Source organism: Genypterus blacodes, unplaced genomic scaffold (assembly GCF_046128005.1).
Source record: "Genypterus blacodes isolate CSIRO-AG114 ecotype Tasmania unplaced genomic scaffold, CSIRO-AGI_Gbla_v1 ptg000055l_1, whole genome shotgun sequence".
Lineage (NCBI taxonomy): Eukaryota > Metazoa > Chordata > Actinopteri > Ophidiiformes > Ophidiidae > Genypterus > Genypterus blacodes.
The window spans coordinates 7,641,332-7,667,885 of record NW_027466867.1 but is presented as its reverse complement, the minus strand read 5'-3'; the positions used below and the strand labels follow the sequence as shown (position 1 = coordinate 7,667,885).

Sequence of the window (26,554 nt, the reverse complement as noted above, 5' to 3'; positions counted from 1 at the left end):
TTGATTGGCTGTTTGCCTGTTCCACTTCCCTGGCTCGAAGCGCCATATTGCCCTCTGTTGGTGCGGAGGAGCCTCGCCATGGAAATATAAAATCCTATTTTCGGAGCGTAATATTATCTTTGTTCTGTTTATTCTTATCAAAAGCGAATATAGAACTTGGAATCATCGTTGCATTTTTGGCGTAACCACCCCATGCCCCACCGATACAAGTACCGGCGCCTTGATATGTCAGTATATTTTAATTTTCACGACTGTAAGTGTTACTTGTTGCCAACAAGCTCCAGTCAGTGCTAAATTATTTAAAAACATTTCCCCTTAATGTCAACAGGATACTTCAGCTTTAGTCTCGGTGTGTATTCCACAGTACTGTCCTCTCTGCACTGCAGTCAGCGCTGCTGCTCGCACGTTTGGCGTAGGAAGGTCACGTTATAAAGCGGCTCGGAGAGGACTGCGCAAAAACCACGGTCCGGATTTGTGCCTGACGTCATGGGGAGCCACAGACCTCTTTGACAGGCTTTAACAACGGACAGTATCGGGGATAGATGATCAACATCCAGCCAGGCCGTGCAGCCGGGCAGAGATGTCGAGGAGACCGCTACTTTGTGCCACACAGTCGCCCTGAAGCCAAAGCCAAGCAAGGAGATTTCGCTTTGGTCGGTTAAGCCACGATGAGGGCGCTTCTCCGTTATTAAAAGGACGCTATCGGCTGTTTGTGCCTCAAAACAAGCTGCACTGTTGATCACGGAGGGATAAGCAGCCAGGGAACAACTGCTAATCCCCGGGACGGTCACATTCACGGCTGGGCTCGGCTCGGAATGGACAGGGGGCAGTGGGAGCTGGATTAAATGATCCTGAATAAAGAGCCGCCGCGAACAAAGCGAACCTGAAGTGTGGAGGTTATTTTCTGAGTGGAAATGGGAGCTTTAACGAGCAGGCAGAACATAGGCGTGGAAGAAGTGGACATCCCGTCCAATTCCGTGTACCGTTATCCACCGAAATCTGGTAAGTCACCGAACAACAGGTCAGCTCGGGGATGGAGGTGGGGGACAGTTAGGTCCTCAATGCAGATGATTTGATTGAGAAATTTGAACTAGATGTCAAAATCTCAACCATCATCATCATACTCAGTGTGCTGTCAGGCCTTCAGCACAGTCCAGCTCTAACCTACCTGTGGAGACAGGGAGGCTCCATGCCTGCCAGGGTTTTTAGGAGAGACCTCCATCCAAGGCACCAGAATGTGTTCATATTTGTCATTTTTTATTTATTTAGTTAGTTTTGGGGCAATCTAGGACTTGAGCTATCTATCCACCTGAAGGCTTTGAATTTCCTATGTTGTCAACAGTGAACACAAATTGATACAATTGATAAATAATGAACAGATATATTTGAGATGCTGAATACCAGCAACTTTGGAAGAAACTGAAACGATGAATCAGTTCTTAAAGGTTGATTATTCAAAATTTCAGTTCATCCACTGAAAACATATCCAGGAATGAAAACAAATACATTAATCAATTGGATTCTATATTCAACTTAACTGAAAACAATGAGAGAAAAATACAGAAAACTTCTATTGAAACATTTAAAATTTAGAAAAAAACAAATGAATCGAGAAACTTAGAAAACACGATTAGAAAAATAGGAGAGAGTCTAGTTGATATCATGGTATGGGTATCGATGGACAGATGGATAAGTATTTTTTTAAGAAAAAATCTTTTTGATACCTCTTGGAGAAAAGCTCAACAGATCATTGCTCACAGATATATCGGCTTCTCCATACATGTTAACATGCATATCAAAACTACAGCATGCCATGTTTTAGCGTTTAATCTCAATTTTTCTCCATTACAGTATTAGTTTTTGTTTTATAATGCTCAGTTTTAACTACAGTAACTTATTTTTTCATATCAGTATCGAGTGTATGTAGGGGCTTAGTGTTCAGGATGTACATATGTGTACTTGTGATCTCACAGCCATGCTGCATGTCACCCCACCTACATTTCCTGTTACTTTTTCCACCATCCTACACCCTAAACATGGTTTCTCTTACATAGTAAGGGATAAATAGATTTTTAGATATTTATAAGCTATTTGAAAGAATTTTGGGAGGGTCTATGTATGGCTATCAAACCAATTCACTAGGTTTATTGTTAGATTGTGCCCATGATCTTGCAGCTCTGTAATGTTTTGTTGAAATTTGTCTTGGGGGCAGGAGTAGAAGGAAAAAAACAAAGTGGCTTGTGACAGCAGAGCCATTTGTACTACTCTGGCCACACGGTAGCTGATTTCATCACAGGTTGCCTAAATTTGTGAATTATCAGTTTGAAGGAGTGATGAGAGCAGGAGGAGGAGGAATGTGGTCGTTTGTGCCGTGAAACTGATCTGTTAGTCCCAGTTCCTGTCTGTGGGATATGGTGTCAAAGCCTTGGCTTGAATCGCCTGCTGCAAATAATAATAAGGAAGGAAATTGAGTCATTAGACGTCCAGGACTTGTGATGTTCTTGTATGGAAATAGCTTTTGTTTAGTGTGAACTCTAAGCATCTAAATCCCTCCAACAGTGAGAGGTCTGAAACCAGCCATAGCCTGATTCATATCAGCAATGCCCGACCAGATGTCCTTCACTGCCAACAGATAGATGACTTGGCTGTCTAGTGTGCATTTAAAGCCCCTGTCCTACACAAAGAACTGCTATTACGGACTTATGATATAAGCCAACCCTGTGATTAAAAGGCACAACCTCTGTTTAGCCTTGTTTTCATCAAACCCAGGCCTTAGTAAACAGGTGGATAGCTGTATTTTCAGTATAATAACAACCAAAGCTAAGAGAATGATTTAGCTCAACCTCTGTTGGCTCTGAGGGTAGGCAACTAATGCTGAAATTTAAATGATTGTGTTCTCAAATACTATTTGATCTTCACAGAAGTAAAAAAAGGTACGCCAATAATAAAAGCACAATAATTCCTCACATGATAAGACATGGAAAACAGCAAATGTTTAGGCTTTTTGAGATATATAAATAAGTTAATTGTCATCCAGTAATTTCCTGTTAATTGACTGATTATCTTTTCATGTTTCTTGTTTTACCCTCCAAATTTTGTCCAAGGATCACAGCCATTTTTTTCCATCAAACCCCTGTGAAGCTCAGTTATTGGTTGTGATGTCAGTGATCAGAGTGTGAGCTGATGTAGTAAGCTGCACTGCTTGTAAGTGTCTGTGTTCAAGGAAAGGTGGTAGTTTTATGTCGGTGAAGTGCCAGATGGGTCGGGCTTGCAACAAACTTAATACCTTATCCATTTAGTTTTAAAATCATAATTCATCCAAACAAGTGGTCACAATCTACCTGACTAAGGTAACTTAAATATTTCTAGAATACAGAATATCTGTACTATTCCTCATTGTTTCAAGATACTGATACTCATTTGTAATAGTAGGATTTTGTTTGCGTTAGGATCATGTGTTTTGTTTCCTTCTGTTTCTCTTGTGTGTTCTGACTTGACTTGTATTCCTGCCCCTGTGTTCCTGCCTGGTGTTGCCTAATTGCTTCCTCCTGTGTGATTGTCCTCACCTGTTCCTTGTTGTAATCAACCCATTGTGTATTTAGTCTGTGTCTTTTCCTCACCTCTGGTTTGTTCGTCCTGGTTTTATACTGGTTTGTTCCTGCTTCTGTTCTCTTTTTTTCTGTCTGTTCCACGTCTCTTATTCCCTGGTTCCTTGTGTTTCTGGTCCCTGTTCTAGTTTGTTTCCTTCTTCCATGTCAGTTTGGTTTTGTCTCCGTTTTATTTCATCCTGGCTCCTGTTCTGCTCTGCCTCCCCTCCAGGTTGCCTTTAGCTTGCCCTTATTCCCTGGGCATTATTTAGCTGCCTATATTTCTTGTTTCCATCCATGTGTCTTGTCGTTTTAGTTGTTAAACCTGCTTCTCTGTTACCCCCTGTGTTGTCCTGCATCTTTGAGACCTTTGCCCTCCGAACCCTCAACCCTCTGGCCAGTATTGTAACAGCTGAACCCTTTTCTGGCTTTTAGGTTAGGCAACTAATGGTTATCGATCCATTTTCTATCAATCTATTAGGCTGCAAGTTCAAATGAACACTGTGTTCTCAACTATTATTTGATTGTCGCAGAACTTTTAAAAAGCCAAAGGTACTCCAATGATTCAAGCACAAAATCCTCACACAAGACATGGAAACATGAGAAACATCAAAGGGTCGGGCTTTTTGACCCATATAGATAACAGATAATTGTCATCCACTAGTTTCCTGTTTGACTGAAGATCAGTTATTGGTTGTAATGTCGGTGATAAAAGCATGTGAGCTGATGTCAGTGCACTGCTTGTAAGTGTCTATTAAAGGAAATAAATGTGATAGTTTTATGCCAGTTAAGTGCCAGAAACCTGACTTACCTTACAGAATGTTAGCACTAAGATTTTGTATGCTTTTTAGAAAAAATACACAAAGGTTGATTTGTAACGTCATGTCTTTACACTCGACTCTCTATACAGGGAGTTACTTCGCCAGTCATTTCATCATGGGGGGAGAGAAGTTTGACTCTACCCATCCAGAGGGTTACCTGTTCGGGGAAAACACAGACCTTAACTTCCTGGGAACCAGACCAGTAGCGGTATGTATTCTTCTCACTGCATAACGCTCACAGTAAAAGGTTTTACTGCCCGGCTGATAGATTCAACAGGCAAATAAAAATATCAGCATCACTATCTCACCACATTACATTCATGTTATAAAAATGTTAATGGTATTAGTCAGTATCAGATTTTTTATAATCTCCAATATTGTGTTGATATCAGTAACCGTCTTTAGTTTTTGAAATTAAAATGCATACTATAAGTGTGTATGCAAAAAGGAATAAAAGTAGATGTTCGGGTGAGAGTGTAGTGATGTCGTCGGATGGTTGTAGTGATAAATTGTTAAATGGGATCTGATATTGTCAGCAGCTGCAGCTCCTGCAGTGGCAGCCAGCAGGCATCCACCAAATTAAATTTATTCCAACGTCTCGTTCTGTCAAACTGATTTTTACAGCAGAATAACAAACGCTCATTGGCAGACGTTGATAAGTGAAGCATCTTCAGCACGGCTCGTTTATCTGTACCACAGCCCTGAAGGTCAAACTAATGAATGAAGGAGGGAAATCTCACGCAGGCTGAAATGCCTGGAGGAGGTTAATGAAGCTTGGCAGGCTGATAAATATGGAGAGATTATTTTATTGACTAATCTCACTCTCGGCTCTTATTGTCTAGTCCAGGGGTAAAATTAGGAGTGCAGTTTAAACCAGATTGTCACACTGTTTATAATCTTCTTGTGAGAAGAGAATGCAGCCTGTTTCTCTTTGGTTGTCTGTCAAAATGATGTAATGTTTGGTGCTTTGTGAGCAGATTGTGCTGTGAAATCATAAGCCCTGCCAGGGTTTCAGTGCTCTACATATTAAAATAGGTTATATTTTTAGGTGATTTGTCTGAAGCGCAGGAAGTTTACAAAATGCATTTTAAGGTAATGTTCACGTGTTTAATTCTGATGTGGCAGCTGCCCATTTAAGGCAAGGGTACCACTTTCATACAAGGAGGGAAAAAAGCAGCAATTTACTTCAAACTAATTCATTTCATTTAAAAAAAACAAACTCTCATGCATTTCATCACAACGCCTTTTAGAACAAACACTCATTCTCCTACCCGACTGACAGCCGGTGTGGAGACGTCCCCATGTTGCCTACAAATGGAACTTTGTCTTTGTCCAGTGGTCAGTGTTCATGAGGTTAAAAGGGGGTCACAGAACATGCGGCTATGAAATTGTGGCAATTGAGAATTCTCCCCAAAACGCCTGCTTTGCTTTTAGTAGCAAAGCACACAAAATTAAAGCTTTCAGGCCCTATTTTTTTCTCTCACTGCATGATTTCATATAGGTTGACCCTCATGTCTTGCCATTTAAAAAAAAATGTTCATCACATACTCTTTGTTGCACGATGAAAACGAGGGAAAATAACAGAGTTCCCTTTAAGTCAGAAAACAATGCACTTTGACGTGCTCCCTTTTCAACAGTTGAATGATTGTGTTTTCTGAATTTCAACATCACGCAGTAGAACACGAGGAGTGAACGCAACAGCACTCAACTTCCATATGTTGACATTTTAAGAAAAGACTCTCAAAGTGATGAATGCTCAAACAGAGTTAGTCTATTATTTTTAACTTGAGATGTCATGTTATTGGATTTTGGGCCTTCTGTATGTAGTTTAGGTAGCTTATGTAAATGCTGGTTGGTTTCCCACTTTGTGCAGTGCTCGCCTTCAGGTGGATAGATAGCACACCTGCTGCTAATCAGCCAATCACCATCTGTATACAGAAGAATGCGGATTTGCACCTTTTCAGCTTGACAAGTACAATAAATAGAAATCCATTATTCCTTAGTTTTTAATCATTTATGCAGAGAAAATGTGTATTTGATTCAGATTTTCCTTTTTAAAAAATACAATCAATTCTTTGAGATATTTTACACACGGCTAACCTGTGTCCTAAAGCCTCTCTAGATGTTGCTCCGATGTCTCCAGATTTTTATGAAGTTATAAGACCCGCACTGTTGCCTGTGAGTTTCCTAATGAATGGTGCTTTTCAGCATCTGTTAGCCTGTGTGTGTGTGTGTGTGTGTGTGTGTGTGTGTGTGTGTGTGTGTGTGTGTGTGTGTGTGTGTGTGTGTGTGTGTGTGTGTGTGTGTGTGTGTGTGTGTGTGTGTGTGTGTGTGTGTGTGTGTGTGTGTGTGTGTGTGTGTGTGTGTGTGTGTGTGTGGTTTACAGGCCTGACTCCTGCTGAGCCCAGATGTGTAATGATACTGAATACGGTGCCATTCACAGCCAAACACACACACACAGAGCAGGGCAGTGTGGAGGTATCTGACCACATCCTCCCCGTCGCTGCATGTTTCTCCACCAGAGATTCTCAAACCGCCATGGTTCTCCTTACACATTCTCAGCAACTTCTGCTTTTAAAACACACAACAAAAGAGTTTGGAGAAAGGAAACTCATTTTGGGTTTAAACATCAGCGTTTATTTTATGTTATGGTCAGAGCTTATATTTTAAATCGGCCTTTGTCCTCAACATTGTGGTCAGTTCAACAAATTGCCACAATGTATTTTTATGTTAATGTTGAGTCTTTTATCCCAGATAATCTCACCCAGCGGTTCCTTTCAGCAACAGGGCTTCAATTGCCCCTATGTGAGCACAGGTGTGTGTGCCTGGCCCCCTCTGGATTGTGAGCATCAGTCCTGGAAAGTCACAATCTGAGCAGAATTTCGCTCAGACTCAGCACTCGTCAGCACAAGGGTGACATACTTTTGTGTTCAGGGTTAAAGAGCCGTGGACATCGCACACACTTGAATTCCCTGCGGTGACCAGAGGAATGTTTGGGCAGTTGGGTTGGGAAGTTAACTGCTACCATGTTTTAGTCTCACAACGTGTATTTTATTTTGGTTTTCAGTTCCCGTATGCTGCCCCTCCACCTCAGGAACCAGTGAAGACATTACGAAGCCTTATAAACATCCGTAAGGACACGCTGCGGCTTGTACGGTACGCACCTCTTTCCACCAAAAACACACACGTAACCCCTCATTGCAGCTATTTTGTCTCATCATGTGTCTGCAGTGCTATTTTTAGACACCGGCCAAAACAGAAATTGCAAGAAATTCTGTTTGATAATTGAAGCCTAGAGCACTGTGACAGCAGATTTCATCTCCACATTTTCTCCTCTTTGAGCGATTGGATCAGGCTCATGTTTCCGTTCTGAACTTGAAAGCATCTCATTTTTCCCGATGCCCTTAGGTGCAGCGAGGACCTGAAGCTGCCGGGTGACGAGGAGGCAGGGAAGAACAGGGCCTGCTACAATGTGGAGTTCACCTTTGATGCTGACACTCAGGTGGCCATCACCATCTATTACCAGGCCATAGAGGAGTTTCACAATGGAGTGCCAATGTAAGTGTTGGTTTCTGATGAACAGATGACGCACTGAGGCTATAAATGAGGCATAATCCATAATCACCTTTTAGTTGAAAAGGTCCAGGGGTGACTCACATGGTATGCAGTGGTATGGTTTGAGTGCAACTGTGTGTGTGTGCGTGTAGTTATCTACCACAGGACAGCTCTTTGCAGTCGGAGACGGTGCACTTTAAGAGGGGAGTTTGCCAGCAGTTCTGTCTGCCTTCCCACACGGTCAACCTCAGCGAATGGGCTGATGATGAAGTAAGTGATGTGTACGTCATCTGAATATTGTGCCAAAATGAAATTGGGACAGGCGGACACGTGATGTTTCTCTCCTCCTTTTTGCCCCTCAGCTGCTGTTTGATATAGACAAGGAGGTCTTCCCCATGGTGGTGCAGGCTGTGGTTGACGAGGGTGAGGGTGAGTCACTGTGTCGATCACGCTCTGATCTCTGTGTTCGTTTCCTGACGGCGTGGGCGGCCATTTCTGTGATGCGAAAGAGCATTCTAATCAGACACGCCTCTCTCTTCATCTCTCTGCACAGAACATATCGGCCACTCTCACATACTGCTGGCTACGTTTGAAAAGGTACAGACTTCACTGCTCGTGAAGTACGCTTCAGTTTATCATTTGTGATCACTACATTTGTGCTAATGCAGTAATGATATTGCAGCAATCCTGTTGATATCTGATTTCATGTGAAAGCTCTTGAGCAAAGCCTCCAATCCCAACTTCTCAGGTCACTGCGTTAGATCTATAACTGCACTGTCATCTGATGCACAAAAATGTACATTTAAGAGCTGTGAGTGCATGAACAGCTGTTACATTTGGACACAATGTGCAGCTCAGGCAAGGTAACTGCTTTTAATAAAAATTGCTTTGATGTAAACATATACGACTGATGCTTCTTTGGCAGCACATGGACGGGAGCTACTGTGTGAAGCCTCTGAAGCAGAAGCAAGTGGTGAATATGCCCGCTTTTACTCTCATAACAGTTTAGTGTTAGTAAAAGGCAAAAATATACCAAAGCTTTATGTCCTCCTTGACCTTTTCACCTGGCCAGCGAGTCCTGTAGGGTTGATTCTTCATTATGGTCCTTTTCCCAGGTGGATGGAGTGAGTTATCTGCTGCAGGAGATCTATGGCATTGAGAACAAATACAACAGCCAAGAATCAAAGGTAAACATGAGATGAATTTGAACCGATGCAGCAGATTTCCATCATTGCTCGACTTCAAAATATCTTTCCACCTGATATTTAAATGGTGTTTGTCTACAGGTTGCAGATGATGAAATCAGTGACAACAGCGCGGAGTGTGTGGTTTGTTTGTCAGACGTGAGGGACACACTGATCCTGCCGTGCCGACATCTGTGTCTGTGTAACGCCTGCGCAGACACGCTGCGCTACCAGGCCAACTGCTGCCCCATCTGCAGACTGCGTGAGTTCTCCCCTGCATCTTTCCCCAAAATGGGAATGTCAAGTGGTTTCCACAGGTGAAAAACATGTATACTGGTATGTGTCTTTTAGCCTTTCGAGCTCTGCTGCAGATCCGAGCCATGAGGAAGAAATTGAGTCCTCTGTCGCCGACCAGCTTTAACCCCGTCATCACTTCCCAGACCTCCGACTCAGAGGAACACTCAGTATGACACAAAAGACACCGAACAGAAATATTTTTCCGAATACAGTCGTGTGTTTGCTGCATTTGTAAACTCACTTGCAGGTTCCTCTTCTTTGTCAGCAGGCATCGGAGCACATCCCTCCAGGTTACGAGGTGGTTTCTCTTCTGGAGGCGCTTAATGGGCCCCTCAACACCACGGCAGCAACCCCTCCTCTCCACTCCGGGCCCAGTCACGTCTCTGGAGCTCTGCCCCCGTACAGCAGCGAGCCCCACCCGGCCCCGGCGCGCTCCCTCTCCCCTCTGGACCACTCCAACTCCAGTCAGGGACTCAAACTCAAGAAGAGTGGTTCAAAGTAAGTTCTTGCTCGGATGAGTACTTTGGTCCACCTTTTGGTAGTAAATGAAATCTTAACATGAATATCTGTCGTGCCAACACGTTGTTCCTCACAATGACGCACATTTGCCATTTTTTTATTCATTCTCTATGTTGTTGCATTGTTTCTTAGTGGTGCGTCTAACCCACTCCTGTTATTTTTGTCTAACACCAGTTCATTATGTTTATTTTAGGTCACTTTCCCAGAATTCCTCTGTGCTTCCCGAGGAGGAGGACGAGAAGTCTTGCAGTGAATCTGAGGTTCAGGCCTGCCGTCGCAAACTCGTCGTAAACCAGCAGGAGGTGTGTGGGTGTGTGTGTGTGTATGTATGTTTGAGAAAGCGAAAATGCATCTTTGTTCATCTCAGTGTCGGATATCTCTAAAAGCTATAGATATGTAATAATGTACAGGTGTGTGTGTTTCCCTGCTGTAGTGAGTGTCTCTCTTGCTCTTGTTTTCCAGTGTGGCGTGACTCCAGACAGTGAGAATCTGACCCTCTCTTCGTCTGGAGCCATCGACCAGTCATCCTGCACCGGAACTCCACTCTCCTCCACCATCACCTCCCCTGAAGGTATACACACACAGGCACGCACACAGGCCACTTTAGACTTCACTCACTCCAAATGCTTTATATCCATCCATCTGTTCATATTTGTATATTAAGGTGCTGTGTAAAGTGTTTCAGCACTTATATATACTTATCCGCACCCTGTAACACCATAACACTTCATGTAATGTTTGTGCCACCGAATCAGCTATCACAGGAAATCTGGTTTGATTGAACAGATTATTCATGACTAACTTTGAAATTAATTTCTAACACATCTATTCCCTTCTTTTCTCAGCTTATGAGGATTGACTGTTGTGTTTAATCTTAACAAGATAACCTGGCTATCAAAACAGGAAGCAACAAGGCTTCTGGGAAATGTGGTTTTAGTTTTGAGTTTCTGTTCCACTGGCAAGGCTAAGAAAGTACAGTTATCTGTTTGTAGTTTTGTGATGGTAAGTTTATGGGAGACATTATTGATGTCTCTCCTGGTAACCAAAGACAATCCTCAGCGGTCCTCAGTGGATCGCTGGTGACCAGAACCGGACCGTGATATGTGTCTCCCGTCTGTCTGTCAGACCCAGTGAGCAGCAGCCTGGCCCAGTCAGTGATGTCCATGGCCTCGTCCCACTCGCAGCACTCCCACATCAGCACTGACACCATGTCCTCCATGTCAGGGTCCTACCTGGCCGGGGCCGAAGGCGAACCTGTGGGGGATGAAGGAGGAGACGCAGAGGGCGAGGAGAACCAGGACGCCCCCATGGAGAGCCGAGGACCGTCGCAGCAGGACAGGGTGAGGGAGAGAAAGATCCTGAAATTGAATATATGATAAATCCTCATTCAGTCGGAAACCCAAGCAAGACTTTTATTAGAGGCGGGGCTCTTTTGAGTTCATATGGTCATGGAAATCCTGGAAAAGTCATCAAAGTCATGTTTTCCCCGGCTTGTTGAAAAACAAGCGAATGCAGATATTCCTTACTACTATTACACTTATACTATTATCCATATAAAATAAATGTTAACTATTTCAAAACAATTTTGTGTTGTCTGCATTATTCAAACATCGTTTTTTAGATAGAAACATAAAATAAGACAATGTTAAGTTTTGGAAGTTGACATTGAACTCTCACCAAGTTTCATTGGAAATACATTTGTATGACTGTTTATCATTATCCTATTTCTCCTGATCACTAAAGGCCAGATTAACTAAGCATGATACAAATTTACTATTCAGGATGCAAATTTCTGCGGCACTGCATGTCCTCTATTTAGGGGGGTATCAACGAAGAATGATTATGTAAATGAGCACAGCAGCAAAGATTTCATTTGAATGCACTGCTGCTATCTAAGGAGCTTCTTACCTCCGTTATCCTGGTGTCTCTTCTCTTCATGGGCGTGTTCAGGTCCCGCAAAAGTTCAATATGAATTCAATTTCACTAGCTTATTGTATATGCCTATACAATCTAGGACCGCAAAGCAGTTAACACCTGCTTTTTGAAAGACTGTAAATCATAGAGGCCTTGTCACCAGCCATGATAAATCAGCTGTAGCGAGCCAGATGTGTAAATTTACATTATCTCCTGCCATTTTTCTGCATCTTCACATCAGCACGCCCTAAAATGCATATACATTAACCCAAACATTTTCAGCACAAACCCTTGGTGCGCCACATAACTAAATATGGACAGACAGTATTTTTCTGGTTAAAATCTATAAAAGCCCAGCAAAACCTTTAGTAACTCTGGCCCCAAGTGTGTTTTATCCTATGGCTCTAAAGATTGTGTTAATTTGTTGTTTATGTTTGCTCTTCATGAGTTCTCAGCATTTCCTCCATCTGTTTCAGGTTGCTTAACATTTTTATTTTAGGATCAGCTTGATTTACAGAATTTTATAGTACACTTGTCAGCTCCTCACCCCTATTTTTCCTTTATTCAGGATTTTTCCAAAGAGCCAAAGGAGCAAAACTACTCCGTGGGTATAGAGGAGCAGGACTCAGAGGTGACTGAAACACTCGTGTACTGCAGCTGGTCTGTTCAGTTTTATTCATTTATTTCTGTTTTGTAAAGCTTTCTGCCTCTCTGTTTCTCTCCCTTTTCATCAGGGAAATGATGTCACTGAAGAGGACTGTTCCTCTCCTTCTAATGGGAAAGGTAACTATGGTGACCAGCCCTCACCTTTGACCCCCTCACCTGTCACCTCCCTTTGCATCCGTTGCTCGTAAGCCTCTTGAAAAAGAAGTACAGCTCATCATAGAAAAACATGTAACCACACATGCATCATCCACTCAGTGTCTCGTGATCTGCTAATCTTTCTAATCATGCCTGAATGATGATGATACATATAAAATACAGGGATTCTTTTGTCAGATATTGTCCTCCACATTGGGCAATCTCTGTTCACTTTTGGCTGAAACATACACGACAGCATGCACCTAAATGGACTGAATGGCTTGTTGCTGGTGTGCAGTAGAACCTTGTATGAGCTGCGAATTTAGTCTTGGTGGATCCAGATGTTATATTTGAATTCCAGACCAAACCCTTTTCACTACACATGCTTTGTTCAGACTTTTGAGGCCGACTCCCTGCACATTTTTGCGTTGGTGATGTCACAAAGTCGGATTCAATGCCATTCGGAAATGTTTGCTTTGATTGTGGTTGTCCAAATAATCCTGCAAAAATAGCCCGCAGTTTCCTATAATCAGGCATAAACAGCCCGAAGGTGCTGCCTGCCTGATTACATTTGCAGTCCCTCTGCTTCCAACAGCTCCCTCTGGAGGTCATATAGCATTAGAGTCATAGTAACGTTGACTTGTCTCCCCAGATTGTGTGGATTACTGAGGCGTTATGTATCTACATGACCCTATTGTATGATTAGATTTACTTTTTAAGGACCTCCAGATTGAGCTACTTCTAATGAACATTTCAACTGATGGGAGCTTATTATTCATAGCATTTGCACACAGAGACAAAATATGTTTAAGGTTCTGCTGAATACTAAGCTATGGCCTTGCATTAACATGCTTTGCACTGCTTAACCTTGTGTTCTTGTTTGTATATTGAGAATATGTATGCATGGTTGATTATTTGTTTGTTCTCACTCACACTGCTCTGTAATCTGCATGGGCTTTTTTTTCTGCATTATAAAGTGAAATCCAATACATGTTCCATCTGCATGGCTACTGAAGGCTGTTTATCTCCCTGTGTGTGTGTGTGTGTGTGTGTGTGTGTGTGTGTGAGAGAGAGTGCATGCGTGCGTGCCTGCGTGCGTGCGTGCGTGTTTGTGTGTGTGAAAGAGAGAAAGAGGGCGGGCGAGCGAGCGAGAGATTCTAACGTTCCTGGGCTGAAGAGTTAGGAGTTGAGCCAATAAAAATTTGGGCTTGAAGCACAACATAAAAAGGTCCCCTCCCATTAGACAACAATTTGAAAAGTGTGTGTGTATGCAAATTAGTTTCCCAGTAGATTGTTTTTGTGTTTGTACGTGCTGCTGTAAGTGTATGTGGACCGAACTGAAATGATCACTACCTGTGCGTTACTGAATGACCTTCCAGTCCTGTAGGAAACAAGAGGAGCCGTGTTGCCTGACATTTTGCACTCTGAATGCTCATTACACTGTAGGTTGTATGTTTGCATCTGCACGGGCCATGCAAGACAGCTTCTGTGTGTGCAGAAATCCCAGTCATTAAGTCATCCTAAGCCGGCTCTTCATCATTAGCATACACATTCACATACATGCAGGCTTGCTACAGGCATGCAGTTGCTTAGTATACCTGCCAATACCCGCTCGTGCTAGAAAGGGCATAAACACTGTAGAGAAATTTCTAACCCCTAGAGGTTGGGTCTCATTGGTCAATTTACCTGCTAATATTCTAATGGAATAGTCATAAAACTATGAACTCTTAACAACTGGAGTTTTGTATGTATTCATGTTCTATTCTAAAATTCTCATGTAGTGGACAAATGGGATGTAGTGGACAGTGGGACCTCAAATCACTGTGCAGTGGATGAATTTGTGGTGTAAATCTGAAAAATATCACTATGCTGAATTATAGTATTTTGTTGCATATTCTGTAAATATACATGTGAAGTTATTTTTAAGGACTAAAAGTAAAGAAGTTTCTTCCTATGGGTATTTTTTTTAATGACACTGGAGTAAATGACCTTCTGATGTAATTGTTTGAGGTCTAACATATGAGTTGGCTTAACAGTGTTTAAAGCGGAACAATTCTATTATTGCTATTCCAGCATGCGCCCCCGATCCCCCCAGCACCCATCCTCCTGCCCTGCCTGTCCCCCTCCTCCCTGCTGTGCCTGGCTGCTCTTGTTTGACCTTTGCCCTCGCTTGCAGGTGGGCGGAGCAGGTATCCAGAGTTGGCCAATAACAATCAGGGCGTCGCCCTGTGTGACACGCCCTCTTTGGGGTTGGATAATGAGCAGGCTCCCGACAGCCGATTCGCCGGTGAGTGGCAACCTACGGAACATGGACCGATGAGAGATGAGGACTGGGCATGAGAGCTTTGGACTGAAGGGTGATGGGGGGGGGGGGGCAAGAAGAGATACAGGAGATAAAAGCGAGGAAGATGATAACAGACACAGTGCATGAGTAGTATGTCAAGATATTGAGGTACTGATGTAGAAGAGTTCTTACAACGGTTAGTAATATGATAGGTTGCTTATCTAACATGTTCTCAACCATAAAGGCACAGTCTCTGATCCAAAAAGTACATTTTAAAATGTAGGATTAGAACCTTATCTCACTCCCACATTTCGCAAGAGGACTTGTAATGAACAGACTAACTGTCAAGCTTAACTTAATCTACTTTATTAATGTTTACTGGTGATGGAAAGGGGTATTTGCATTCTTCTGAAGTGTACTTGCTCAAATATTCAGGCTTTTGGTTGGGAAGGGAGACAAATCGGACTTCAGTCAGACTTGGTGTTTTGTAGCTGATATCCTGCTTAGGCAGACACAGTTGTTGCTGGATCTTTGCTCAGCTTGAAGAACTGGAGCCTTTAGTCTTCTTCTTTTCATCCCTTCCCTTTGGTGTTGTGCGTCATTGCTTTCAGTAGGTAGTTTTGCACTCTCTACCCTTACCTAAATCCCTGGTGTGTGTGTGTGTGTCCGTCTGTGTGTTGGGGGGAGGGTTGTATGACGGACAGATTTGTTTCCATAGGAGTGCCTTTTGCATGATGTGTGTGAGAAAGTGTTTGGGTCCACCCCAGAGTTCCAGTTCAGCGTCTGCCAGCTCCGAGCCGCTTTGCCAAACATCTGCATCTCATTCTGGTTCCCCTTCATGTTCCCTCCTGTCCTCCCCTCATCCTCCTCCCCGTTTACCCTGCTGGGCTGGATGGGTTACTGTGATGAGAGCCAAACGTGTTATGATTGATCTCTGATTACATGATTTTCAAAAAATAAGCCAGACAAAAGGGACAATTGAAATTATTTTAACTCAAAGCATCAGAGATGTCATGTTGTGTTGAAGCTTTCCCAGAATGCTTTAGCTCTGCATCATTGTCGTAGCTCTCAGCCTCTCAAACCACATCCCCCCTCATTCGCTCAAACTTACCTCACCTTTTGGCCCGAGATGGTGGATGTTGTACGATGTTTTCTATTTGTGTGTCGTAAATGTGTTCTGTTATCTCTCTGTTTCTCTCCTTTTCCCACCATTGCGTCTTCCGCTGTCTTTACCTGGATATCCTCCTCCCCTCTTGTTGTTCATCTCCCCTCTCTCTCCTCTTTCGCCTTTCTTTCGGATGGACAGATGAGGAGTCGTGCCCAGTGCACATTGAGGACTAGGTATGGAGTTTTAGGTAGCTGGTAGATCAGACGGTAACATTATGTGTAAGTTATGTCCGATGTCCGTCATTCTTTTTTGGTAAATTAGTTACCGTATATAGTGTTAAGTGAGGCAAAACATTGTTACTGGCTTTGTTTGGCCTGTATTCATCTGTATTTGCTACCTAGTTTTTGTTTAGATTTCCTTAAAGCTTTGTGAAACATTCTCTTTTCAGATAGCTAAGAAATGTAAACTTGTGCTTATTCATATTTATAATTTCCATAACACTTTTTTTATGAAACGTTAGACATGGAGGTGGCACACAGGCCAATAGTGTCATTTTTTAATGTCTTTGCCCCCGTCAGTCTTTTTTTGTGTTGATTATAACATCACTCACTCACAGGACTGTTATTTGAGGTTTACGTGTCTCTAACTGAGGTAAACATTCTTTAAGGCCTTTGCAGACAAGTGTCCCTCTGACACTGGTCAAAATAAGCGGTGCAGTTATTCATCAGTGTAGAATTATGAGCTCTTTCCACATAAAAAAAACTTTTAAAAGTGACACAAGCTCTGTACTTCCAGTTTAATACCCTACCCTCTCTCCCTCCCTCTCTCATATTCAGGTCTGATGTTCCTTGGGGGTTACAGGCCTGTTTTGGAGCCCCTCCCCCATCATGCCTCCAGCAGCAATATCAACCTGGAGAACCTGGAGGGGGCAGAAAGGAGGGACAGCCAGAGTCCTAAACATCCCCGCCGCGGACCGCTCATTGTGTAAAACCCCCACACACACACACACACACACATGCATAAGCACACAGACACACATACACCCACACACACTTGTCCGCCCAGAGCCCGGCTCTCGGTACCCTGCCATTGTGCTGCATCGCTGGATACTGTACTTGCTCAACAGGGACCCCTTCTCCCCTTTCTAAATGTTATTAAAACATTACCTGCATTCAGTATGATTGTCAAAGCTGGCGATGAAACTTTTTTGAAAGAGGAGGGAAGAGGAAAAGAATGGCCTCCCCTCTCCATCTTTATATCTAACAAGACCTTTTTCCTTTTGTCCGAACTGTGTGGGAATGGAGTGCCAATGAAAACATTTTGCTTTTTGTCAGCCAACCTGGGAGATAGCCCTGCCAGGTCTTAGACTTAATTTTTCTCATAGACTTTGAGATTAATGCAGAAAATGAAGTCTATAAAAATAAAGCCAAATGTTACTCACACGTGTTTTAATATATAAACAACAAAATAGTTTGTCATGTGTAAGCAAAATGGTTCCTATACACATTCTCTGAGCTGATCTGCCATTAGGCGACTAAACCTACAGTGCTCGTCTTAGGAACATCAAGTAGCAAAACACAATGCGCGTGTTACAAAGATCACCATGGTCAGTCAGAGCACAAATCATGGTCTCCCAGTTTTATTTTATTTTACCCACTACTTCCAAAAGATCTTGGCTGTGGCTTCATCACGCTTGTATTAACTATCAATCTATTTTCTGCATAAATTGAAAATACTGTGAGATAAATCAGCTGGGAAACTAACGTGAGAACACAACTTACACACTTCTGGGTTTTAGGACTACAAACCTCAGCACTCGGCTAGTACTGTCTAATTATCCTACTTCTATGTAAACCTATCTACATTCATTATTTATTATCTATAGACTCAACCAATGAGAGCTGTGTGACACAGTCTTTGCAGAATACATGCTGCTCCTCTCCTCTTTTCTCTGTTCTTCTGCTCAAACTACCAGCCAAACAGTCAGGGGCTACTGTGATCGGCAATCGGATTTACTACTTCCTGTACTTCCTCTCTCTTATATATGTCGAATGAGTGCTCGGACACTGTAAAAGTCAGCTACACCGGACTACCTTACCAAACTGAAACGTGCTGATTCTTCTCCTCGGATCAGGGAGCTCCAGTCTTGACTTCGCATGCAGCTTTCTGATATTGCCACTCATTTCTGCTGACGTTTCCTCTCGCTCCCACACATGATAACCTCTGCTGAATGTGAAGCGGTCAGAGTTGTACGGCAGTGGAAGAGCCACTGGACAAAATGGACCTGGCCAAAATGAACATGAACAGACTGAAAATAGAGACCGGAGTCTCACATAGAATGTAGGACGATTAACATGGAATGGAACAGGAATGTACATGATTTCTGGTTTCTTTTGGTCATCACCTATACTGGAATTAAACAGGAACGTTCAACCCATGACTGGATCGCCCACACCTGCTCCCACTTTAACCCAACACATTGTCCTCAGCTCCTGCAGCTCCATCTTAGCATGTCAGTATTGTGCATTATAGTCCAACTGGAAATCTACAAATACCACCAAGCAATAAAGACGCCTAAGCTGCATCCCCTCCTTTTCTCTTCAGATAGGAGGAAACTCATTTAGCATTTCAGATAAAGAGAGACTGTGTTTGCACTGGCCTGTTCAGATCTTTCTAATGGGTTTTTAAGTTTAGGCGGCTAGACTACACTAGCTGGCATTCTGTTCCTCTTATTCCCTGTTATTATAATCCCCCGCTGGTCAACAGCCTGGTCGAGCCCGTTTCTCCTTGTTTGTGAAAAACTTTAGTTGGTTTGATTTTGTATAACTTAAATGTATAGCTCATCTGTTGTTGATGATCTGTGTTTCCGTGTTTTAATTTGTTGCAAAACACTGTTTATTATAATGTGGATGATATGATATGTGAAAAAATGTATTGGTTTACACACAATCATGCACACCGGTAAGTGAAAAAGGGACAAAGTCAACATTTAATGCACTATTAGCAGTTTCCTAGACGACACACTTTGCGGTGCATGAGGTGTTAGTAGAGTAAGCATGTTAGTCTAGGTCAGTCTGCACCCTGCAGTAGAAATCTTGATGATGGATCATTGCACACACCAGATGGGAATTTTAAAGCAGTACGCCACCATATCGTTCTCTAGTGTTATATATTGGTTGCTGGCACCCTATTTCCATCGCTACGGATGGTCAAGAAAACTGCACTATATTCAAGCTGCAAACAGTCTCCCCTCATATGATCACAGGCCGAATGTGTAGATGAAGTCTTTCCTGGCATCGGTTGCAGTGTGCTATCAAACGAATGAGTCCCGAATCTGCAAAACCCCACTTTTCTATAATTGAAGATTTAAAAATGTCAATGAAAACAAAAGGACAATAAAGTTTTTGCAACTAAACATCCAAGTGACTTAGTAATTTACTGTCATAAGTTCTGTTGATTATAAATGAGAACGGTTTCGTAGATCAAGGAAGGTGTGTGTAACGTGGTCATCTGCCATTCAAACTCTCATCTTTAGTCACAGTCATGTTTCAAAGGCCTCATACTGTTTGTTTTAGCATAGCTCATAAACTCCCAAAAATCTCTGCTGTATCCTAATGTGGCTTTTAACTGGAGCAGTGTGAGTGATGTCACACCATCTTCCTGGTTATCAAGTTGCACTATAATCAAATTTGTTTTTCTTCTCCGGATGTTTATTGGTACTGCTGATGTGTTACAGCTGGTGCACACACACACACACACACACACACACACACACACACACACACACACACACACACACACACACACACACACACACACACACACACACACACACACACACACACACACACACACACACACACGCTTGTTCCATGATCAACACACAAGAAATTCCCGCTAGAAAAGATGACCATCAACCATTATCTTTTAGGTTTTTCAAACTGGTGTATTTGTCCAGTCTTGACAGAATGCCCCTCCTTTTATCAACCTTTTGACAGCTGAGAGGCTACGTGACCATTAGTGATGTCATGCCTGGGTCAGTGTGGGTTTTTTTTTATCATATGAAGCCAAGATTGAGTTGTAATTTTGACATATAATTGCAAGATGATGGTGTGTGAGCAAGCTTTAAATTCACATTATATCACCTTTCAAACAAACAAATCCTTTCACCTGCCTCAGCTCAGTTTTATTGTCTGTCAATCAGCCTGTAAACCAATTAGTTTCTCTGTGTTCAGCCCAATAAATCAAACTGGAGCTTAATGTATATGACACAAAGAGCATCTGCTGCTTCTGGCTCTTATTTCATTTTCTTTGAGCCAATTACACTTTGTCCTGTGTGGGAGGGATTTCTCAGTTCAGACAGTGAGATCAAAGCAAGCTCAGCCATCATCCTCTCAAAGTGAAGCACAGCGAAGATCTGCTGCAGATATGAAGTATGTTCCTCTCCTCTTTCTGCTCCTCCTCACAGGTGAGACAAATACATGTGATGTATGAAGTTGGCTTATGTTTGAACATCGGAAAAGGTTGTTTCTATTTCCTGAACCTTGTCATTGTAAATTGTAGTTGTTATGGTCGAAGTACAGTGAGAGAGTCAACAGAAATATGACAGAATTGTTAAAACCCTGCATTTTAACATGGCTGTTCTATTGGATTGGGGATCTTTAGACTGGGTGTTCAAATCTTCCACTGTGTGATTAGTAATCACAACAAATATAATTTAATTAGCTCCTTAGCAGATTGCCTCCAGGGCTTAGTGCTGCCTTTTATTACTCACTATGACTTCTGTGTTTTGTCTATGCACTCTCACAGTACCGTCTCCATTTTACAACCTTGACCAAAGACAAAACCGTGCTTGACTACGACGATGAAGGAAATCAAAATAATGATTTTGACCAAAAATCCAGAAAACTCTTAATTTGTGTATTTTAATGAATCCCCATTTGTTTCTACAGATGCAGTTTTCCTGTTTCTTAATAATCGTCATATCTGCAGTAAAAAATAGTATGTAGAGGCTATTGTTGCTGCTCTCCCTCCACCAAAGCATAGACTTGCAATACACACACAAGAACAAAACTAAAACAACACAACCACACAGACTAGGCAAGTCTAGAAAAGTGTTGTCACATTGTTAAGCTTTCAAGAAAACTACTACATTTTTGAATGTAGGTGGAGTGTCCTCTAAGAAAGTGTGCAGTTACCAGGACATATTGGACTACCTGAACCTGACAGCAGCTAACGATGCGTTTAAAATGACCCGGCCCGTTCTGGACCACACACACCGCACCGTGGCGCAACTGGACATCTTCCTCTATGCTATTCTAGCTGTGGTGGGTACTGCATTCATTTGTCATAAGTAAGAATCAGGATGATGTGTGCGTTAAGAGTTAAAATATGTAAAATAATCTGTTTTCATATTTATTCACAGATTGAGAAAAGCCAAACCTTTGTTCCTTTCATCTGGATTATGATGGTGAGACAGCTAAAGAATTTTCAATACATCCTAACAATTCGAAGTGCATTCAGACCAGCCTTTGAAGTCAGTATATCCAAATAGAAGAACGATTGAAGAGTGTGAAGTTTTGTAGACATCATTATGCATAAGCATTGTTTGAACAGCTTTATACTGCTGAAATTTCATCATGCGTCAGGTCCTTTATTAACAGTGAAACACAGTGATTTGAAAACATTAACCTTTATCCCAAATTTAGTCTTTCCCTGTTGGGATCCCACAAATATGTATAAATCAAGAGAATACAATACTAATTATGCAGTATGTCAAGATACCAAATTAAGGACACATCATAAATGGGTTAAATATTAAATATTATATAATATATTTAAATACTTCACATCTGCCATCATACAACTGAATGAGGTAAACTGGCCTGTAACTGTGTCTGTCTTATTTATATTGTAAATTTTCTGTAGACATGGCACAATGAACGCATCTCATGGGACCCCGCGCAATTTTGCGGCATCACCCAGATTTCAATTCCTGAAAGCATGCTGTGGAAGCCAGACATCTTCATCTCTGAGATGTGAGCCTGGCACACACACACACACACACACACACACACACACATTCATTCAGAATCTTTTCATGGCACTATACAGCATGTCCTAAATAACACAGTATGTCACATTGATGCACTGAATCGATATATGCTAGGGTGTCTCCTGTCACTACTTGCAAATGTTTGCTTATTAGTTCTCTACTATTTATAATGGAGATGCAATCCTATTGTGTAGTTGAATAAAAGTGAGCATACAGTAATTCAATCCCTAAACACACAGACAAAAGAACAAGCTAATAAAACTGATAAAGAAAAAAATGATGGTGCACCTACACACAAAGAGCTCCACCTAATCCATCACACATGCTTGACATGCATGAATGCATTTTGTCCTTTGTGTACTGTTCGCTATGATGCTTAGTTGTCCAGTGAAATTAATTTACATCTTATTTATCTTCAGTGTCAATCCAATAAATGCATTTTTGTGTTTTTTTATGTGTGTGTGTGTGTGTGTGTGTGTGTTATTAGGACAGAGAAAGATAATTCCAATAGGAACCCTTACATGTATGTGTTCCATGATGGGATGGTCAGATCTGAGGAAGACATGAGGGTGGTGAGCACCTGTCAGATAGACATCCACAAGTTCCCCTTCGACACACAGAGCTGCACTATCACTGCTAGTTCTGCAGTGCATGCAGGTGAGCAAGTGAATGTGTACATTCAATAAATACAGAAATCCACAATATTTTTCTTTTCTCCATTGCGTATTCATTATATTCAAAATAAAAACATATGGTTTTATCCAATACTATGTTGAAAAATGCAAAAACAGTAATAGATTAAAATAATTGATAACAGAGGTTAATTGTTTTTTGATTGATTTTAGTAATTGCATCATTACATCTTCCATAGATATCACCAAAACACATAACAAATAGCATAAAAAAAACATAAAGCAAAGAATAAATTAAAAATTCTTTCCTTTTTCCGTATCCCTGCCTCTGCATACCTCAGATGATGAATTTCAGCTAATTTCATCCTCCAACTCATCTCAACTCACAAAATTCTCCCGTGAGCTGATGATGCCTCTGGGGGAGTGGGATTTCCTGCATCTGTCAATCACCAAAAACAATCTCAGCTTTGCTGGCAAACACTGGGATCAGTTATTGTACACTGTAAGCTATTTAGATTTAAGAAGAACAATATCTGCACGTTTTACATTCTGAAAATGGTTTCCCTTGGCATTTGGCACATCTGATCTGACCTTTCACCATCTTATTCAAGTTCACCATTAAGAGGAGACCCCTCCTCCATGTCATCAACTTCCTGTTTCCCGTCCTGTTCTTCCTGTGTCTGGACTTGGCCTCCTTCCTGATCTCCGACCATCGAGGGGACAAGCTGGGCTTTAAAGTCACCGTGCTGCTGGCCATCTCAGTGCTGCTGCTCATCTTAAATGACATTCTACCCTCCATGTCTAACAGAACCCCACTCATAGGTACAACACCATAGATCAGACTCTTTTACATTATAAAACTGGTGGTACAATCACAAGTAACGATGTACTCAATGTGACATTTGTTTCTCAAGGACATTCACTACACAGTGCAACACTTAATTTGTGTTTATTTGTCTCTCTCCTCCTCTTAGCGACCTACTGCATTGTGATTTTTGCTCTGATGCTGCTCAGTGTGCTGGAGACGATCTTGGTAATGTATTTGATGGAAAGAGCCTCTGCATCCAAGGAGAAGCAGAAGGTGACAGATGTGCAAGACAAAGACCTCTTCAACTGCAACACAGGTAAGATTGCACACATTCAGCATAACAGAAGTGGTTTTCATAGAATTATTGCTTTTATAGCTTTAGATTAATACTTAACTTGGATTCTCCAGCTATGAATAAATATCAGTTTTGACATCTGAATGTAATTCTTAAGCCATAATATTATTTGGGGATAATATGTCATGTTGATAAGACTAATATATCAGCATGATTTGCAGTTTTTCTGCCACCTACTGGACAAAAATCTGTGAATGCAGCTTAAAACAAACAAGAAAGTTTTTAGCAGCAATGTTTAATAATCATATGATACAATGTAAATATATAATGGTGAATGATGTTTCTTCTTTCAGAGGAGAAAAGCCAGACGAGCTGTACATGCATCTTTGCCCTGTCTTCTAATGACTCCTCTCATGAACTGCCGCCTGGGGCTGAGGTGAGTGCTCATATTTACTTAGTCTGTGTGTTCGTTTGTTTTGTCTGTTAGCAGAAAATCTCCTTTCGATTTAGTCGGTGGGCAGTTTGGACAGCATCAATGAACCCGTTAAAATGTGGGTACAGACACTGGCACTGTAACAACCTCCATTACATTTGGTTTCTTACTTTTGAATGGAAAAGGCATAACAATAATTTTTCCCATGATTCCTTGAGACATCAATCAACCTGATGCTGGCACAATAACAACTGTTAAATTGTGTCAGCAGTAGAATTCCTTCTAGTCAGCAACATAACTTCACTTATACGCTCAAAGTCAGAGATCAGTTTCATCAGTATCAGGAGTAGAATAACCTAATTGAACATGGCTTTGTATCTTCACTGTGTGCAGGTGAACAGCAAAGAGACGGGAGAGACTCGTGTGCTACTGTTGATCCTGAAGGAGCTGAAGGAGGTGCAGAAAACATTCAATCTGCTCCTCAGCAGCAGAGACGGACGACCCGTGACTGAAGACTGGATCACAAGACTCAACCGGGTTTTCTTTGCCTTCTATTTCATCAGTGTTGTTCTTTTTCTATCTTTCATGTGGAAGGAATGGAGTTCTTAGAGAGGATATTTGAGTCTCTGTATTATCCGTGGACCCTCCAAATATTACCAATGTATTTTTCATGGAGAGAGAGAGTTCATTTAGTCTTGCTGATATCCGTGTAATCTAAATGTCAATAGTAGCACTGCATTAATACTATATTAATTATATTCAACTTGTGTCCCACTTTGTGTGCAAGTTCAATACATATTATAAAATATTTATGCATAATCACGTCGTGCTGTTGTGTGTGTAGAATATTTTCCAATACAGTAGCATACATCTGTGGCATGAATAAATTTACAATAGTAATCTTTACGTATTTTCCTGATTATTTTGAAAAATGTAAGACCCCTCTTTAAGGAAGCTAGTACACATACATCTTTTATTTTTTTTTGGACTTTAATAAAATATGTGATGAATAATGGACTAACTTCTACAGCAACAGATGAATGAATTAAAATATAAATGATAAAAATAATGTGAGCTTCATCATCTGTTTTAGCATGATTTGTCTTCAATAATTGAGATTTATGTGGCGAAAAAGCTCAATTAATATCTTTATGGTTTGTTGGAATGTTTCCGTTTCCTCTTTCATTAGAGCTCAGTTATGTATCAATGCTCTTTTGATGGCTCTTGTTTCCTCTTAAGAGCTGCTGTGATATTCTTTGTGGGCGTGACCACTGCCTCGTGATTAACAAAAGGGCCTGTCATTCATTTGCTGGACCCTCCTCCAGGGTGTGTGAGTGGTATTACTGCTCCAGTGGCACATTCACACTGCAGAGTGAAGAGGGAAGAATCTGCACACACTTTGAACTGTTTGCCACAGGCCAACGACCCAACAGGTGGTGCTGTCATCATGTTTACTTGTTCCTTCTTTCTGATCCTCCTCACAGGTAAGTAACTTCAGTTTTATGCATGTTTAATTCATCTATTTATCATTTTATTTTTCATCTTGTGTTTTCCCATATGTATTCTATGTAGAGAAATTCCCATTGGTTAAGGGTCATAATCTTTAACAACCAGTATCGACCAGTATCAGCCTCAAGATACCAAGTTAGCTCAAGATATTCAGTGTAGATTTGTTAGTTGGTGAGTTTGTCACAGGTAGTCTAGATTAACGGGATGTTGTAAAAAGTTGTACAAATATACCAGGGTCCAAGCACCCCCATGCCACCCAGCACCCATGGCAGGTTGGCGCAGGGCCACCTGGGAGGGAAGGGCGTTGCCAAGGAACAGGGACATCATTTCTTGCTTGTTCTCATGCTGGAGCAAACAGAGAGCAGCAACCAAATTTTCACAAACAATACCCAAACTGCAAATCTCACTTTACAATGTGAGACGGTTTCGGTTGCGGAGCCTATTTTGTATTACAGCACCCTGTCTGTAGATAAACACCAAATTTGGGTGGGGACACATTCTGTGAAGGATGTAAAGTTTGGTGACAGTGGTAATTTTGAGTATTTTTTTTCAAAAATGACACAGTGTGACCCAAAAAATTAAGCCTGCGTACAAAGTAAAAGAAAAAAATCAAAAATAGTGTAGTTCACAAACTTTTCAAACATTTCCAAAAAACACTACCTCCAAAGCTGATATGGGCATGTCATATACTAAATGATGCATGAATGTTCAAGATGTGTAGAGATTTGTTTTTGTTTTTTGGTTGGCACTAT

At 41.6% G+C, this 26,554-nt stretch overlaps 2 protein-coding genes across 6 annotated transcripts; both read left to right on the top strand.

The window, feature by feature from the left end:
* Positions 1-100: 100 nt before the first annotated feature.
* Positions 101-19,026, top strand: rnf157 (ring finger protein 157). 5 transcript variants are annotated; one of them, XM_076151635.1, is made up of 20 exons: positions 101-1,002; positions 4,498-4,616; positions 7,476-7,564; positions 7,817-7,966; positions 8,116-8,233; positions 8,326-8,392; positions 8,517-8,560; positions 8,889-8,936; positions 9,079-9,150; positions 9,250-9,409; positions 9,499-9,611; positions 9,692-9,942; positions 10,157-10,265; positions 10,426-10,534; positions 11,089-11,303; positions 12,446-12,508; positions 12,612-12,660; positions 14,855-14,965; positions 16,269-16,303; positions 16,907-16,991. In XM_076151635.1, the coding sequence occupies exons 1-19, from the start codon at positions 915-917 to the stop codon at positions 16,301-16,303; spliced, it is 2,010 nt and encodes a 669-aa protein (XP_076007750.1). In that variant the 5' UTR covers positions 101-914; the 3' UTR covers positions 16,907-16,991. The 5 variants fall into 5 exon arrangements, with proteins under 5 accessions (XP_076007750.1, XP_076007748.1, XP_076007747.1 ...); XM_076151633.1 differs by lacking the exon at positions 16,269-16,303 and having other exon boundaries at positions 9,713-9,942; positions 16,907-19,026; XM_076151632.1 differs by lacking the exon at positions 16,269-16,303 and having other exon boundaries at positions 9,710-9,942; positions 16,907-19,026.
* Positions 19,022-25,013, top strand: LOC143001922 (5-hydroxytryptamine receptor 3A-like). Its single transcript, XM_076151777.1, has 10 exons — positions 19,022-19,031; positions 21,204-21,397; positions 21,496-21,540; positions 21,999-22,108; positions 22,613-22,782; positions 23,099-23,259; positions 23,369-23,579; positions 23,732-23,881; positions 24,214-24,296; positions 24,687-25,013. The coding sequence occupies exons 1-10, from the start codon at positions 19,022-19,024 to the stop codon at positions 24,900-24,902; spliced, it is 1,350 nt and encodes a 449-aa protein (XP_076007892.1). The 3' UTR covers positions 24,903-25,013.
* The last annotated feature ends 1,541 nt before the right edge of the window (positions 25,014-26,554 follow it).

Excerpts from the sequence above, each read along its gene's own strand:
- LOC143001922 (XM_076151777.1), top strand. Across the intron at positions 23,260-23,368 it reads GGGATCAGTTATTGTACACT|TTCACCATTAAGAGGAGACC; the intron begins GTAAGCTATTTA and ends ATCTTATTCAAG. Across the intron at positions 23,882-24,213 it reads CCTCTTCAACTGCAACACAG|AGGAGAAAAGCCAGACGAGC; the intron begins GTAAGATTGCAC and ends TTCTTCTTTCAG.
- rnf157 (XM_076151631.1), top strand. The coding sequence starts at position 915 with ATGGGAGCTTTAACGAGCAGGCAGAACATAGGCGTGGAAGAAGTGGAC. Across the intron at positions 9,410-9,498 it reads CTGCCCCATCTGCAGACTGC|CCTTTCGAGCTCTGCTGCAG; the intron begins GTGAGTTCTCCC and ends TGTGTCTTTTAG. Across the intron at positions 14,966-16,906 it reads TCCCGACAGCCGATTCGCCG|GTCTGATGTTCCTTGGGGGT; the intron begins GTGAGTGGCAAC and ends TCTCATATTCAG.